The following is a 15,159-nucleotide window of genomic DNA, read 5'->3' as shown; positions in this document are numbered from 1 at the left end:
GAGCAGGGCACTGCTTATCTTACTCTGTCATCTGTGTGATGTCAGGGGTGCTGGGGAGCAGAATAATGTAGTGTAGTATCGTGGAGTTTGAGTCATACAGACCTGAGTTCAAATCCCCACTTTGCTGTTCACTAGCTCTTCGACTTTGAGCAAGTCACTTAACCTCTCTGGGTCTGTTTTCTCATCTGTAAAATGGGGCTATTAATATACACCTCCAGGGTTGTTATAATGATGTAATGAGATGATTCTTTCATTCCACAAAGATTTACAGAGGGCTGCTAGGTACAAAGCACTGAGCCAGATACTGGTGATCCAGTGGGACCAAACAGACTACACACAGCTCTGCTCTCCTGTAGCACGTAGGGCCCTGGCACAGGACCTGGCACACAGTGAGACTCAACAATCCATAGCTACTTATGATGGTCATCTTGGCATTCTGCCATTAACTTAATCATGGGAGCTGAGGAGAGTCCCTTCCCCCGAGGAAACTAGGCCTGTTTCTTCAACTATAAAATGACAGGGTTACCCACAGGAAATACAAAGGTGAGGTACCTACCTGCAACTGTGGGTAACAGGGTCAGCGTTAACACGGTGGAGTCTCAAGAATGTGAATGGCCCGGCTGGTGTGGCTCAGTGGTTGAGCATCAACCTATGAACCAGGAGGTCACAGTTTGATTCCCAGTCAGGGCACATGCCGGGGTTGCCGACTCGATCCCCAGTAGGGGGTGTGCAGGAGGCAGCTGATCGATGATTCTCATTATTGATGTTTCTATCCCTCTCCCCCTCTCCCTTCTTCTCTCTGAAATCAATTAAAATAACATAAAGCAAAATTAACTGCATTTGCTAGGTTCCAAGTACAACAACAGTCTCATTCTTTTAAAAAAATAAATATATATTTTATTGATTTCAGAGAGGAAAGGAGAGGAGAGATATTGATGGGCTGCCTCCTGCACACACTGGGGATCAAGCCCAAAACACAGGCATGTGCCCTAAGAATCAAACCGTGACCTCCTGGTTCATGGGTCGGCGCTTACTAGTAACTACTGAGCTATACCGGCTGGGCATGCAGTTAATCTTTTAAAGCTGTTTCCTTCTGTAGTACTTGCTCCTGGGTACTGTTAAAGTTTAGGTTGAGAAAATATGTAAAGTAAAGCTATATTGAGCATCTATCACACACATACACACAAATGACAGAGTCAGACAGGATCAGTGGTTTCCCACCTTCTCACTTCAAAGCTTCTTTTAGTATTTTCTCTCCACAAGAGCCTCACTTTTGGCAAGATTTCATCTCCTGTACAACCTGCAGCAAGCCATTTCTCCCTTTTCATTAATTAAAGCCTCGTATCACAGCCATGAGAGTTTGTGATCATGAGGAGCAAGCCAGGTGACCGCCATATTGTTGGTGGAATTCCAGCCCAAAGCAGAGACCGAGCTAGCTCGGTTACTTTTCACGTACTCTGTACTGTTTCTCTGGGTCCCTCTGGAACATTGATAAGAACTCCAGGGACCCCTACTGCCCTCCGGGATCCTTCAGCCAGGGATGCCAGACTGGAACTCACTGGACTGGATCTTCTCCTCCACGTCCCCTCCAGCTGAGAGCCGGAGCTGTTGTATCAGGGAGATGTGAATGTCAAGCTGCCTGCCCACCCAGCTCTCCTCTGAGCCATGGAAATTGTCCCCTCCCGCCAATGAGAGAGAGAGACCCCTGTACTCTTCTCTCCAGGAACAGGAGGAGCGTGAGGGGACATGCTGTACCACCCGAACGCTCCGAATTCCTGAGGACTGTCATCAATGAGGACCCCCACATTGATGTACATGCGGGCTTGCACAAAAGCTACATGAGTCGCACAAAACCCAAACTCTGATGGGGTGATGACATTTGAAACATGTCTTTTATCTTTTCCTTGGTGTCCCTGGGCCTTGCCTTTGTGCAGATAGTTAGGTTAATCTGCATTCCTTACGTCAGGAAACAACTGATACGACAGAATGCAGAGTTCATTTTTAGCTTCTGAATTCTAAAGGCCTAGCCTTCAGGGAGGAATGGGAAGAATTTCTGAGCAGATACAAATTTAGAAAACCGTGTAACAGGGGCTCTGGGAGACTGACTTGGGGACAGTAGTCCCTGAGAATAAAGATTCTCCTCAGCCTTGTAGCTGGAGGGGATCAGCTAGGTCTCAGGGCCGGGAAAGCAGGAGAAGTTGTGCCCCTTTTCCTGGTGGAGTGCCAAGAAGTAACAAAACCCTCTCAAGAAACAGCTGTATGTTGCATTTGGGCACACAGGGCCTAACTAACCCGAGACCTTAAGAATTTAGGCCTGGGGGAGGGGGAAGCAATGGGGAAATAAGGACACATAGGTAATACCTTAATCAATAAAGAAAGAAGAAAAGAATTTAGGTGAACATTGAGAGGGGGTTGGGTTACACTTGAAGGGGAAGTCAGGAGGTCTTTTGGTCAGGGAGGAGCAACTCAACAGCAACCTGAGTGGGCTGGTGACAAAACACCAGAACAGAACCCTCGTGGACCTACGCAACCTGAGTGCATCGAAAACAAAAGGCCAGAACAACACGGGCCTTCTCAGTGGATGCTAGTGTGACCGGGTGACCACCAGATCAGACTACCTCTCCCATGCTTTGGCATCTTGAAAGGAAGTGCCCTAGAATTCAACCAATTCCAAGAAAAGTGGCGGTAGTGGTATGTGTGTGTGTGGTCCTGATGAGGTAGTCCAAGGACAACACTTGGACCAAGACTGTGCTGGAATGGGATGCAGTGACCTTGGGCTGCTAGTGCCCAAATGAACACTCCTATCAAATCTCCCTCAAGAAATAACAGCATCTTAAGGTAAAGGGCCCTGCCTTACTCAACTCAGACTGGATTTCAGTTTTGTAGTTCTTGACCACCTCTTCCATATATCTATCTATATAAAAGGCTAATATGCAAAGTGTCCCCTCAGGAGTTTGGCTGGGAGACCAGGAGTTCGATCGCTTGCTATGATGTGCGCTACCACCAGGGGGCAGCGCGGAATGAAGCAAGGTCCCGGCCAGCTAGGGACCCTACCCGTGCACGAATTTCGTGCACTGGGCCTCTAGTATATATAAAAGCCTAAGTGACTGTTTGACCGGTAGCTATGACGCACACTGACTACCAGGGGGCAGACGCTCAACACACAGGCATGGAAACATGGAATAGACTGATGAATCTCAGATTTGTGCACCGGTGGGGTCCCTCGGCCTGGCCTGTAGGGATTGGGCCGAATCCGTGCAACGGGTCTCCAACATCCCCCGAAGGCATCCCAGATTGCGAGAAGGCACAGGTCAGGCCGAGGGACCCCACCCGTGCATGAATCCGTGCACAGGGCCTCTAGTTAGATTAGAGGTCTCCTGAAAGGACCACATCTGTCAATGTGTGCTCGGCATAAGGCCTGGCCCACAGCAGCTGTGCTGATGTTTGTTTGATGAAGACAAACCTGCTAGTGCCACAGGACAGAGCTGCTTTTACTGAGATGGTTGTTTGCCTGTGGGAGGGCTGGTATGGTTGCAAAGCAGTGACAACAAATACTTGAGTTCTAATTTCCAGAACCCCTTCTTCCCTGAAGACCCAAAGACTCTCAAAATTGGAGCCTGATTTCGTGCTGTTGTTGGATGAGTTGCCACACTGGAGGGGAGGGCTCAGGATTACTCCAACCACTCCACCTCAGGAAACAGCAATGAGACTAACAGCCCCCTCAGCAGGGAATCTGAACAGAAAAGCCACTTTCTATCTAAACCAGACTGAGGGACTCTCCTATCACAACTCTCAGACTTCGCTGACTATTAGTACTGTGTGAGAAACTTACAAAAATCCCATGCCCAGGCCATCCCCCATACCAATGAAATCCGAATAGATGAAGGTGGGACAGGTGATTCCAATGTGCAGCCAAGTTTGAGACCCAGCACCCTAGGACACAGGACCAACAGGGAGCCCATACTCATCAGGAAATGCATGAGGCACACACTTGTTTTTGTCTAAGTTTAATTTTATAAGAAAAAAGACACAATTGCAAGAAAAATGGGGACACTTAGGGTGGCTGAGCACATTTAATAATCCTCACTGGGAGAGGGTTGAAAACAATTGGACAGATTCCCTGAATCAGTAAATCATCGACTCAGATGCAAATGGTCAAAAGGGGGTATTGTCATCTACCCCAAGGCCACAGATAAATAGGATTGTGGATCCCAGGGTGAGTCTGGGAGGTGTAACCCTGTGAAAGGCAGCTGTGATAGGTGTTGTCTGCCAGATACCAGTTTCTGGGCTGGCCCAACTCCCTTCCCAGGTTCTGGGCAGGGATGGATGGCAGGCAGTTGGCTCAGTAGAACTCTGGAGGAACCTGAGTGGTGACTAGGGCTTGCCGAAGGGACAGGCTCATTTATGCTTCTTGGTGGGAAATTCCCGCCGGCCCTGCCCCAGGCTGCCAAAGTTGCGCACACGGTGGATGATCTGCAGCTGCCGCTCAATGGTCTCGGTGATGTTCACGTCATCTGGGATGTGGACATAGCGGACGTTACGGCCTGTTACAAAGAGGTCATCCAGCTCAGCCTGACGCCCCCAGCGGTCCGTGTAGGTGACGTTGGCTAGGCGGATGTTCATGAAAGCATCAACGTTGTCTACGCGTCCACGGGCCACGCTCTCATCCCGCAGGTCCACAGTGGTTACCTGGCCCTGGAGGCCCTGCAGCAGGATGATCAGGCTGTTCTCGGAGATTGTCCGTTCCTTCATCGAGTGGCTCACTGCCATTTTCCCACACCGCTGGCTGCTTGAGGGAGGAGCACACAGATGGGAGCTTTAGCAGGCTAGGGGGGTGCATGTGCCAACCGACCTCCATCAGGTTATAGTATGAAATCCCCAGCACAGATTTCCCCAAGTTTGCCCACCTTCCCAATTTTTGAGTCTAGAGCACCCTTATGAGCCAGGTGCTTCCTGTACACACCTCAGAGAATCCTCTCACCACCTTGCAAGCCAAGGATTACTTACATTCATTTTATAAACAAGGAAAATGTGGCCAGGAGAGGTTGAGTCACTTATCCAGGGTCAAACAGTTGATAAATGGAGGTGCTAAGATTCAAATCCATAGCTACCCTATTCCAAAACACACCAGGGGTTCTGAACACTCACCATAGTGTAGAATCACCCAGTGGGTTTTTACCTAGCCGCTACACCCAAGAGGTTCTGATTCATTTGGTCAGGGGTGGGACCCCGGTATCGTATCTTTTAAAAGCTCCCCAGGTAATTCTAATGTGCATCCAAGTTTAAAAACCACTGCTCTAAGATGTAGTTTATACTCTTGCTATTCAAAATACTGGTCCATGGACCAGCAGTTTCAGCATTACCCAGACATCTGTTAGAAATGCAGAATCTCCAGTCTCTCCCAAGACCTTTTGACTTGCATTTTAACATGAACCCTGGGTGAAATCACCAGTAGTCCTCAAACATCAGAATCACCTGGAGGACTTATCCAAACATATTGCTGGGCCCCACTCCCAATTTCTAGCTCAGAGGGTCTAAGGTGGGGCCCAAGAATGTGCATTTCTAAGAGGTCCTCAGGTCTACACAATGCAGCTGCCATATAAGTAGAAATTTAGCTCATTAATTTAAAAAAAGTGCATATAAAGCACAGGTTTTGAAGGCAGAGAAACCTAGGTTGGAATCTCCACTCCACCCACAAGCTCTGTAAACCTAGGACTGTTAATGTCTCTGAACACCTGTTTCCACATCTATTTTTTGTTGTTGTTGTTAATCCTCACCCAAGGCTATTTTTCCATTGATCTTTTAGAGAGAGTGTAAGAGAGAGGGAAAGAGAGAGAAACTTCGATAAGAGAGAAACACATTGATTGGTTGCCTCCTGCAAGCCCCTGACCCGGGAGGAGCAGGCAACCAAGGAAGTGCCCTTGACCAGAATCGAATCTGGGGCCCTTTGGTCTGCAGGCCGACGCTCTATCGACTGAGCCAAACCGGCTAGGGCTGCTCCCACATCTATTAAACCATAGGCTAAATGAGGCTAACAGAATCTCACCACATTGAATGTACTTGCCTTTGCTTTCAACATGCCCTGATATTTTACTAATGTAACTCTGCCTTACTTATCCTTACATTCACACTCTGAGTGGAAGGTGGTGGAACTTTAAGACCTCGTTCAGAACCCCGACAGGGCTGACAGGGTGGCACTGCGTGGCAAGCTAGCCCCCGCCGCAGATGAGGTAGGCTTGAAGCTGGGCGGGAAGGGTCTAGCATGCCACCAGCTTCGCCAGGAGCATGCGCCAAGCACACACGCCGGGGCTGCACAGTGACTGCAGTCAGGCATGGGCTCTAAGACGGGCTCAGCCGCTTTCTCAGAGTTAGCCCACTGATAAATGGGGATGGTGGAGAGCCTTTACTCACAGAGCCTTGGGAGTGGACTGGGGAGATGAGCTACGCTCCGCAAATCCGCTAGACGCTGCTTCCGCTGCTCCCCACGGCCCCCCGCGGTTCCGTATACCCTCCCCGCCCCTCCCCCGGCTCCGCCCCCGGGTTCCCCGGACGCACCGCGCGGGATTCTTTCCGTTTCCCGGTCCGCGTTGTAGCGGAAGCTAGCGGGCGCCTAGCTGGGCGGCCTTACTCCAGCTGCGGGGATTTAGAAACCATAGCAACAACCAGGCCGCTCTGGCTCCAGGGAGCATAGATAGCGCTCAGTGCGCAGGTCCGCGCCACCGCGGGCCGAGCCTGAACTACAATCCCCAGAATGCCCCGCGAGCGCCGCGCGACTCGCGCTTTTGCAACCCCTGGCCTACCTCATTGAAAGGTCTCCTTCATTGGATTCATTCATTCATTCATTCATTCATTCATTCATTCATTCATTCATTCATTCATTCATTCATCCATCCATCCATCCATCCATCCATCCATCCATCCATCCATCCATCTATCCATTCATCCATCCATCCAACTAATATTCATTGAGCCTTCACCCTGTGTAAGGCTCCTTCCAAGGCTGCGGACATAGCGGTGACAAAAGAGACAAGCTTTCTGATCTGTTGACGCTTAAATCTACTGGCGGGGGCAGGGAGGGATGTCAATTAGAAAACAAGAACATTATGATAAAAGTCCTTCAGCGCATTGAAATAGGGTAATGTGATAGAGATTAGGTGGCCTTTTATTGGATGGTCAGGGATGTCCTAATAAGGTGACATCTGAACTGAGATGAATGACATAAAGTCAACCTGGTGAAAACTAGCGGAGGAGCATTGCAGAGGAAACGGTTTGTGTGAAGACCTGGTGGAAATGAGCTTGCCAACTTGGAAAAACGGAAAGGCCAGTAAGACTGGGGAGAGCAGTGTGACAAGAGATCACAGAGGAAGACAAGAGCCAGGTATTCAGGATTTGTAAGCCAAGGTAAGGAGTTTGGCTTTCTTGGTTAGGCATGTAGGTTCTGGAGGCAGTGCCAGGGTTCAAATGTGCTCTTTGCAAATGGACTTCTGACAAGTTAATTATTCTCTCTGTGCCCCGCTTTCTTCATCTATTACTAGAAGTGCAATGATAGGCTATCAAAGGGGAGTGACATGACCTGATTTACATTTTTGAAAGGTCACTCTGTATAGCCTTGGAAATGTTTCTGTCTTCTCTCAGCCCCAACTTTCTCATTAGGAAAAAAAAAATGTTGATTTCAGAGAATGGTAAGGTTTGAGTGGCCTTCATTAATGTGTGACAGCACCTGGCACATAGGAGAAACTCAATGAGTTAGGCTTGTTTGATTCTTTCACTCTCATACAGAAGCTTCACCATAAGCATGGAAGCTGGCTGCTGCATAGAATGCTGAAAGCCAGCTTTGATCTACAAGAATTGCCTATCTTAACACTGGATGTTAATGAAGACGTTAAAGACAAACAGTCTGGTTGAAAAGGTAAAAGAATTTTTGAGCACTTTGTGATCTTTCTGAAGACTACAGGCAGCAAAATGATTCCAGATACTTCAGCTTTGTGTAGCTTCCCAGCTCTATATTCATACAAGTCTCTTTAGAAAACTCAAGTTTTTTCCAAGAAAAAAAATATTTTAAAAATGAATCTTATATATTCCTGGTCAGTGTGGCTCAGTGGTTGAACCTCAACCTAGGAACCAGGAGGTCATGGTTTGATTCCCAGTCAGGGCACATGCCCAGGTTGCGGGATCAATCCCCAGTGGGGGCATGCAGGAGGCAGACAATCAATGAATCTCTCTCATCATTGATGTTCCCATCTCTCTCTCCCTCTCCCTTACTCTTTGAAATCAATAAAATATATTTTTTAAAATAATAAAATCAATCCTATGTAAAAAAAGCCTAATATGCAAATCGAACAGCAGAACGACAGGCAGAAGGACCGGCAGAATGACCACTCGCTATGACATGCACTGACCACCAGGGGGCAGGTGCTCAACACAGGAGCTTCTCCCAGCCTGCAGGCTCCAGGCCAGTGAAGGTGGGTGCCAGTGGGGGCCCCCCCGATTGCCCCGCCAGTCGCCCCGCAGAGCGAGGTGACCAGTGGCGGGGGCAGGGCTGGCGAGTAGGCAGTGCCAGGCCGTCCAAGGCAGGTGCCAGCGGGGGCCTCCTGATCACCCTGCTGGTCACCCCACAGATTGGCCCTGATTGCTGGCCAGGCCTAGGGACCCTACCCGTGTACGAATTTCGTGCACCAGGCCCCTCTAGTCATCTAAAAGTTTATGACCTCCTCCTCCTCTTCCTCCCTTCTCCTCCTCCTCCTTCTCCTCCTCCTCCTCCTCCTCCTCCTCCTCCTCCTCCTCCTCCTCCTCCTCCTCCTCTCCTTCTTCTTCTTCCTCCTCCTCCTCCTCCTCTTCCTCCTCTTCCTCTTCTTCTCCTTCTCCTTCTCCTTCTCCTTCTCCTTCTCCTTCTCCTTCTCCTTCTCCTTCTCCTTCTCCTTCTCCTTCTCCTTCTCCTTCTCCTCCTTCTTCTTCTTCATTTTTGCTTACAAACAACACCAAACCAACCCAAAGGCATTTAATTGTCTCTCATGGTAAGGAGTCTGGAGGTAGATTGTTCCAGAATCAGTATAGTGCCTAAACTATATCATAAAGCAGTAATGGCGAACCTATGACATGCGTGTCAGCACTGACACGCATAGCCATTTCTGATGACACGCGGCCGCTAAGGCGGCCGCATGCCGAGGATGAAACATTTGCTGCTCCTGATGAAACATTTGTGAAATAATGTTTTTTCCTCAAAGTGACACACTGCCCGAGTTATGCTCAGTTTTTTGGCGAAGTTTGACACACCAAGCTCAAAAGGTTGCCCATCACTGTGACATAAAGGATCCTCCCTCCTGTCTTTCCCTTCAGTTATCCTCCTAAGCAGGTTGGCTTTCCCCCCTGCATCTCATCTCATTGGTGACTGTTTTCTTAACTGGAAATTTAATGTTACATAGTAAATGGTAATGTGCCCTGTGTAAATTAGTGCAAAATGCTGAAAGTGGTGTTTAAGGAATCTCTAGGAAAAAATAAGTTTTAAGTATTTTTTTAATTTCTTTTTAAAAAAATATATTTTATTGATTTTTTACAGAGAGGAAGAGAGAGGGATAGAGAGTTAGAAACATCAATGAGAGAGAAACATCGATCAGCTGCCTCTTGCACACCCCCTACTGGGGATGTGCCCGCAACCAAGGTACATGCCCTTGACCGGAATCGAACCTGGGACCCTTGAGTCCGCAGGCCGACGCTCTATCCACTGAGCCAAACCGGTTTCGGCTATTTTAAGTATTTTTGACCAGTGCCTCCCCTTCCATCTTAATTTATGTGGAAGATAAGACCAAAGTTAGCATTTTATCACTTTATTGACATTTATTAGTGTGTCTGTGACACATTTAATGAGGAACAAGTTAGACTTTGTTCCCAGTTTGTAGTGGCATAGATTTTAGAGAGAGAGGAAGAGAAAGGGATAGAGAGATAGAAACATCAATTCACTGCCTCCTGTGGGCTGCTTCCTGCGCACCCCTTTTTGGGGATGGAGCCTGAAACCCGGGCATGTTCCCTGACTGGGAATTGAATTGTAACCTCCTGATTCATAGATCGATGCTCAACCACTGAGCCATGCTGGCCGGCTGGGCCGCTGTTTTTAAGTCACACATTTCTACTTTGAGAACTTTGTGATTATTCTTTGCTTCATAGTTTATTTTGCTTCTCTGTAGGGTTATACCTTAAGATTTTTACCTCCCCCCAAGAGAAATTATTACTTTTTCTTTAATATATTTTTATTGATTTGAGAGAGGAAGGGTGAGGAAGATAGAAACATCAATTATGAGAGAGAATCATTGGTTGGCTGCCTCCTGCACATTCTCTACTGGGGATCAAATCCGCAACCCAGGCATGTGCCCTTGATCGGAATCGAACCTGGGAGCCTTCAGTCCACAGGCCAACACTCTATCCACTGAGCAAAACCAGCTAGGGCTAAGAGAAATTATTGATAAAAATGATCTTGCTTTATATGCTATATATCTTGAAGGCATTATCATTTAAAATATATATTAGAAAATATATTAATGAAAAAGACAAAAGGGTAAAATAGTTGTAATTTAAAAAAATCTGCATGGATGCATTTTAGTTCTATATATCATGAAATATTTATTTTCAAGTTTGTTTGGAAAAAAAAAGTGCTGAAGCACATATGAGACTTTAGCTGTCTTCTACCATATGACAGACATGAAAGAGATTTGCAAAATATATAAAACAATGTCACTTCTCACTCAATTTTTTTGGAGAAAACATAGTTATTTTTAGTATAAAATGTGAAAATGAGTTTCTTATTGTTATTTTAAACTGAATGAAGGCTTTTGGAGTTTCCAATATATTTTAAGATTACAAAGGGTTTCTGACACGGAAAAGTTTGAGAACTGCTGCTTTAGTCTGAGGATTTTCACATACTTTCTCAACTCACTGTAATCTGGCTTCTGTTCCCAAGATTCCACTAATTTCTCTGGCAAAGATTACTAATGATTCTGTGTTCATCAAACTGTTAGCTCTTTCTTAGATCTTATTTCCATGATCCTCCCCATTGCTTGACCATATTGCCCATTCTCCTCCTCCTTGATTTTTTTTTTTCTGGGGCATTGTATCATTCTGCGGCCCCCCCCCGCCCCCCCCCGCCTCCACCTGATGGTTTCTTCTCCATTTCTTTCTCTCTTTACCCCACCCCCCTCCACTTCATTCTCCTGCTCCCAAATGTGCTTTCTCTGTGCTGTATTCCCAGCCCAGATGTCTTCATGGTCACATCTATCTCCATGCCATTTATTACTACATGCTGAGTCCCTTGTCTAGGTCTCCAGCCCAGACTGCTCCGCAGAGCGCCATTTTCCATCTGTCTGTTACTTATTCCCATCTGTCTTACTGGAACTTGAAACTCAGCATGTCTACAGGCAAATTCACCAAGGCCTTCCCAAATCGCTTGCTGCTCTGGATTTTTTTAATCTTTATGGTTGCTACCACCATTTTTCAGCTACCCATGTTGGGCACCTTGAATAAACTTGGCAACTTCTATCAGTTCTTGATTCCCCCACACCTGTTATAGCCACTGAACCCTGCAGATTCTTTGAAGCCTGTCTCCCACTCTTCACCTGCCTTTTTATTCTGACTGCCACCATACTAGTTGAGATCTTTCCCCCCTTATTTTATCATTATAAAAACCATCTTACTGGCCTTTTTGTCTCATGAGCCTTTGCCAACAGATTCAAAGTACATAGGTATGATCTTATTTATCAGCCGGCAGAATAAAGCTTCTGATACGAACATGTAAGGCTTTCCATGATTTGATTCCACCCTACCTTGCAGCTGGATCTGCTTCAGGTTCTCTGCACAAACTCTCCAACCAGTGTTTTTCTTTCTTTTTTTTTAAATCATGTTTTTATTGATTTTAGAGAGAGGAAGGGAGAAGGAGTGAGAGCTATAGAAACATTGATAAGAAACATCAATTAACTGCCTCCTGCACGACCCCTACTGAGGATCCAGCCTGCAACCCGGGCATGTGCCCTGACCAGGAATCGAACTGTGACTTCCTGGTTCATAGGTCGACTCAACCACTGAGCCATACCAGCCGGGTTTAACCGATGTTTCTTAAAGTGTGGTCTGGGAACCAGTTGCCTCATTGTTACCTGGAAAACCTATTAAACCCAATGCCGGACCTACAGAATCAGAAGTGGAGGCCAGGGAATCCGCACATCTAACAACAGTACGCACAAAATCTGAGACTCACTGTCCTACTCTCTAGTCAGACTCAGCCACGCAGCAACCCCCAGACAGACCCTACACTCTTGTCTCTGCCTTTGCTGTCCTGCCTCCTCCATCTGCCTCGAGTCCTCATTTATCTTTGGATGTTAAGTCCAACCCCTCCTTCAAAGCCCGCCTATCTCAATTGCTATACTTTTCTGAAGTCTTCACTGCTTACTCCAGTTGGGAGTGATCTCTCTTCTATGCTCCCTAGAGTTTATTGCTTGCTATCTGTTTGCTTGTTGCATGCAGATTCTTGATAGTTACTTGCATAAATCTTACCTCCCCTATTGGTGTCCTGGGTGTTGGGGCAGAGAAGCCTAGGAGGCCCCACAGATGTGCTTCATACTACAAACCGCAGTTGCATGAGGAACCCTGGTTTTATGAATGTGGAGAGAAGATAGGGATCTGAATGAAGACAGCAGTTGGAATGGAAAAAAGGGATGAATGTTAAAGACCCTGAAAACAGCTAATCAGTGCGGGTGGTAAGAGAAGGGATCAATGATTTAAATGGTAACACTGGGTATCCAGGGAGATGGTGGCCCATTGATAGGAGTGAGAGGGCTGGGGTGGGATTGGGGTCATGCCTGTGGAGGAGACCTCATTTTTTTGGCTACTCAGCCACTGAATTCCTTTCCCCATGTTTGAGGAAATCAGACATTCTGTGAATTTCGGTGGCAGGTGAGAATCGGCTTCCCACTACAGATGATTTAAAGGTAAGATGTTGTCTCTGATTCTTGTGAACAAGGCCATGTGACCTAAACTCAGACGTTATCTGACTTTAAATCTGGAGCACATGGCACAAACCAGCAGGGACTGTTTAGCTCTGTCCTGTGTCTGAGTCATTCAGGGCCTCATCCCGGGAAGGGGGGCTGCTCGTGCCGGAGTCCTTCCCTACCTGCCTACCATCCCCTGGTTTCTGGCCATTTTCTCATGGCTCTCCAGTCTTCCCAACAACTCTGTGGGCTGCCTGATCCCTTTTCAGTAAACTCCTTCTCTACTTAAGTAGCCAGAATTGGTTTCAATTTTTTGTAACTGGCCACCCAGACCAGAACAAGGCCCACCTGAACTAAGTTCACTTTGGGAGACTGAATTTCTCATTCCCTTAATATGAACTCAGTGGTGCTTCCGTTTCCAATGGTCAGGATCCTGAATTAGGGAGGCTCCCAGGTCTCATGCTTCAACTTGCCACCCAGCGCCCAAATCCCCTCCATAGCACCCGTGATACCACTACCTGATCCACTCCAGCGACCAGCAACTCATTTCTTCGCTGGGTTATTGACTCCATTGTTAGGAAGTCTTTGGTATCCATCACTTTCAGTTCTTTTCAATGGAAAACTGTGATATTTCCTATTATATTTAGGTTCTTTCATGCCTTTTGAAAGTGAAGTAAATGTACTAAAGAAAGATGACACTGATGTGTGAGGTGATATGGCACATCCCAGGGAAAGTGAGCCTGCAGCCCAGGTGAGGGGGGTGCCGGGATTTGTGAGTCAATAGTGAGGGTTGAAAGTAATGGCCTCTCTGGGGGTGGGGGTGGGGTGGGGGATGTAAAACAATTTGCAGAAAAATGCAAACTAAGCACTGAGGGGCACATAAAACATCTGGGCAGTAATGGGGTCAGAGTGAGGGAGAGGGTGAGGGTGAGGGTGAGAAATGGAGAGTGAGAGATGAGATCAGGGTGAGGAACAGGAAGAAAGTCAGGGATGAAATAAAGGTCATCTGGCAAATGACCCGGCCTTTTGACAGGCTTTTAAAAATGGCTGCGTCAACATCTGTATCATACAGGGCAACCCTCACTCAGAAGCCACCGAGGAAGGGAAGGGAAGTGTATTCAGAAAGTGGTCTGATTAGAGCCACCAGGGCGGAAGGGTGAGAGGGTTTTAGGAAGACAAGGTGTTAGGCAGGGCCCAGGGCCTTAAAAGAGCCAAGGAGAACGGGAGGAGAAACGGCTGTGGGGTCTAGCAGAGCCAGGGCCTGGAGACAACAGAATTGGGGTCTGTGTGGTGACAGGAGCTCTGGGGTGTAGGAGGGAGGGAGGGAGGGGAAGCAAGGACGCCTGGAGTGCTGGTGAGCGGAGGGAGAGGAACACTGAGCAGCCAGAGTGCGGATGGAGAGGAGCAGAGGTTGAAGGTGCGGGTGAGGGCGGGGTGGGAGGAGGGGAGCCACTGGGTCAATATCTGAGGTGCAGAAAGAAGGCTGGTGCGACTGAGGAGGGGAAGAGTGTAAAAAAAATTATGCCGAGGCAGAGAGCTGAGGGAGATCACACAAAACAAGTGTTATCTTCTCAATGATAAATGGACCCGACAGGTCTTTGGGATATCTGGACACCAGGACTCCCCAGAGGGAAAACCTGAAACCTCGGAGGCCCAGCGCTTCAGAAGGAAGGGAGGGAGAGTTATAAAGAGGAGGCAGAGCCATCTGAGACAACCCCCCGCGTCCAGGGTTAGGAGCCCTGGGCTCTGCCCTGCTCTTCCGGGCTGTGCTCATGGTGCGGGTCCATGCAGTTTGGGGAACTAACCGAGAAGGTAATGTTATTTTTGTCAGCAGAGGCACCACCGCCCAGAAACAAAAAGATTGTAGTGTGTGTGTGTGTGTGGGGGGGGGGGGTGGTTAAGGTAATCAAATAACCCACAGTAATTAATTCCCTTGGTCCTTGGAATGCATCTTGACATTCTCATTTGAAAAGGGGCGAGTTAGGATCTGAGAAGTTACTTCTCACCAAATGCCGAAACTGTGCAGGGAAGCCTCAGCTGCGGAGGGGCTTCCTGGCCCGCCCGCTCCCTGTGAACTCTGTGAGCAGCCGTCCAGGAAGTTAGCACCTGAGGAGGCCTTATCCAGGGCATTATGTAAAGGGAGTTAGGGTAGGTAATGGTAGTATTCCTTTTCAGATTTTCACTTGGGTCT

The 15,159-nt window shown here is 47.7% G+C and overlaps 1 protein-coding gene across 3 annotated transcripts; it reads right to left on the bottom strand.

The window, feature by feature from the left end:
* Positions 1 to 4,052: 4,052 nt before the first annotated feature.
* Positions 4,053 to 6,677, bottom strand: LSM10 (LSM10, U7 small nuclear RNA associated). 3 transcript variants are annotated; one of them, XM_079776151.1, is made up of 2 exons: positions 6,556 to 6,677; positions 4,053 to 4,786 (listed from the first exon to the last, which is right to left on the bottom strand). In XM_079776151.1, exon 2 carries the CDS (start codon positions 4,768 to 4,770, stop codon positions 4,399 to 4,401), a length of 372 nt encoding a protein of 123 aa, XP_079632277.1. In that variant the 5' UTR covers positions 4,771 to 4,786; positions 6,556 to 6,677; the 3' UTR covers positions 4,053 to 4,398. The 3 variants fall into 3 exon arrangements, with proteins under 3 accessions (XP_079632277.1, XP_079632276.1, XP_079632275.1); XM_079776150.1 differs by lacking the exon at positions 6,556 to 6,677 and adding an exon at positions 6,412 to 6,499; XM_079776149.1 differs by lacking the exon at positions 6,556 to 6,677 and adding an exon at positions 6,412 to 6,498 and having other exon boundaries at positions 4,053 to 4,789.
* Positions 6,678 to 15,159: the final 8,482 nt, after the last annotated feature.

Source organism: Cnephaeus nilssonii (assembly GCF_951640355.1).
Source record: "Cnephaeus nilssonii genome assembly, chromosome: 7".
NCBI classification, from domain to species: domain Eukaryota; kingdom Metazoa; phylum Chordata; class Mammalia; order Chiroptera; family Vespertilionidae; genus Cnephaeus; species Cnephaeus nilssonii.
This window is presented reverse-complemented; position numbering and strand designations above follow the sequence as displayed.

Excerpts from the sequence above, each read along its gene's own strand:
- LSM10 (XM_079776151.1), bottom strand. The coding sequence starts at position 4,770 with ATGGCAGTGAGCCACTCGATGAAGGAACGGACAATCTCCGAGAACAGC.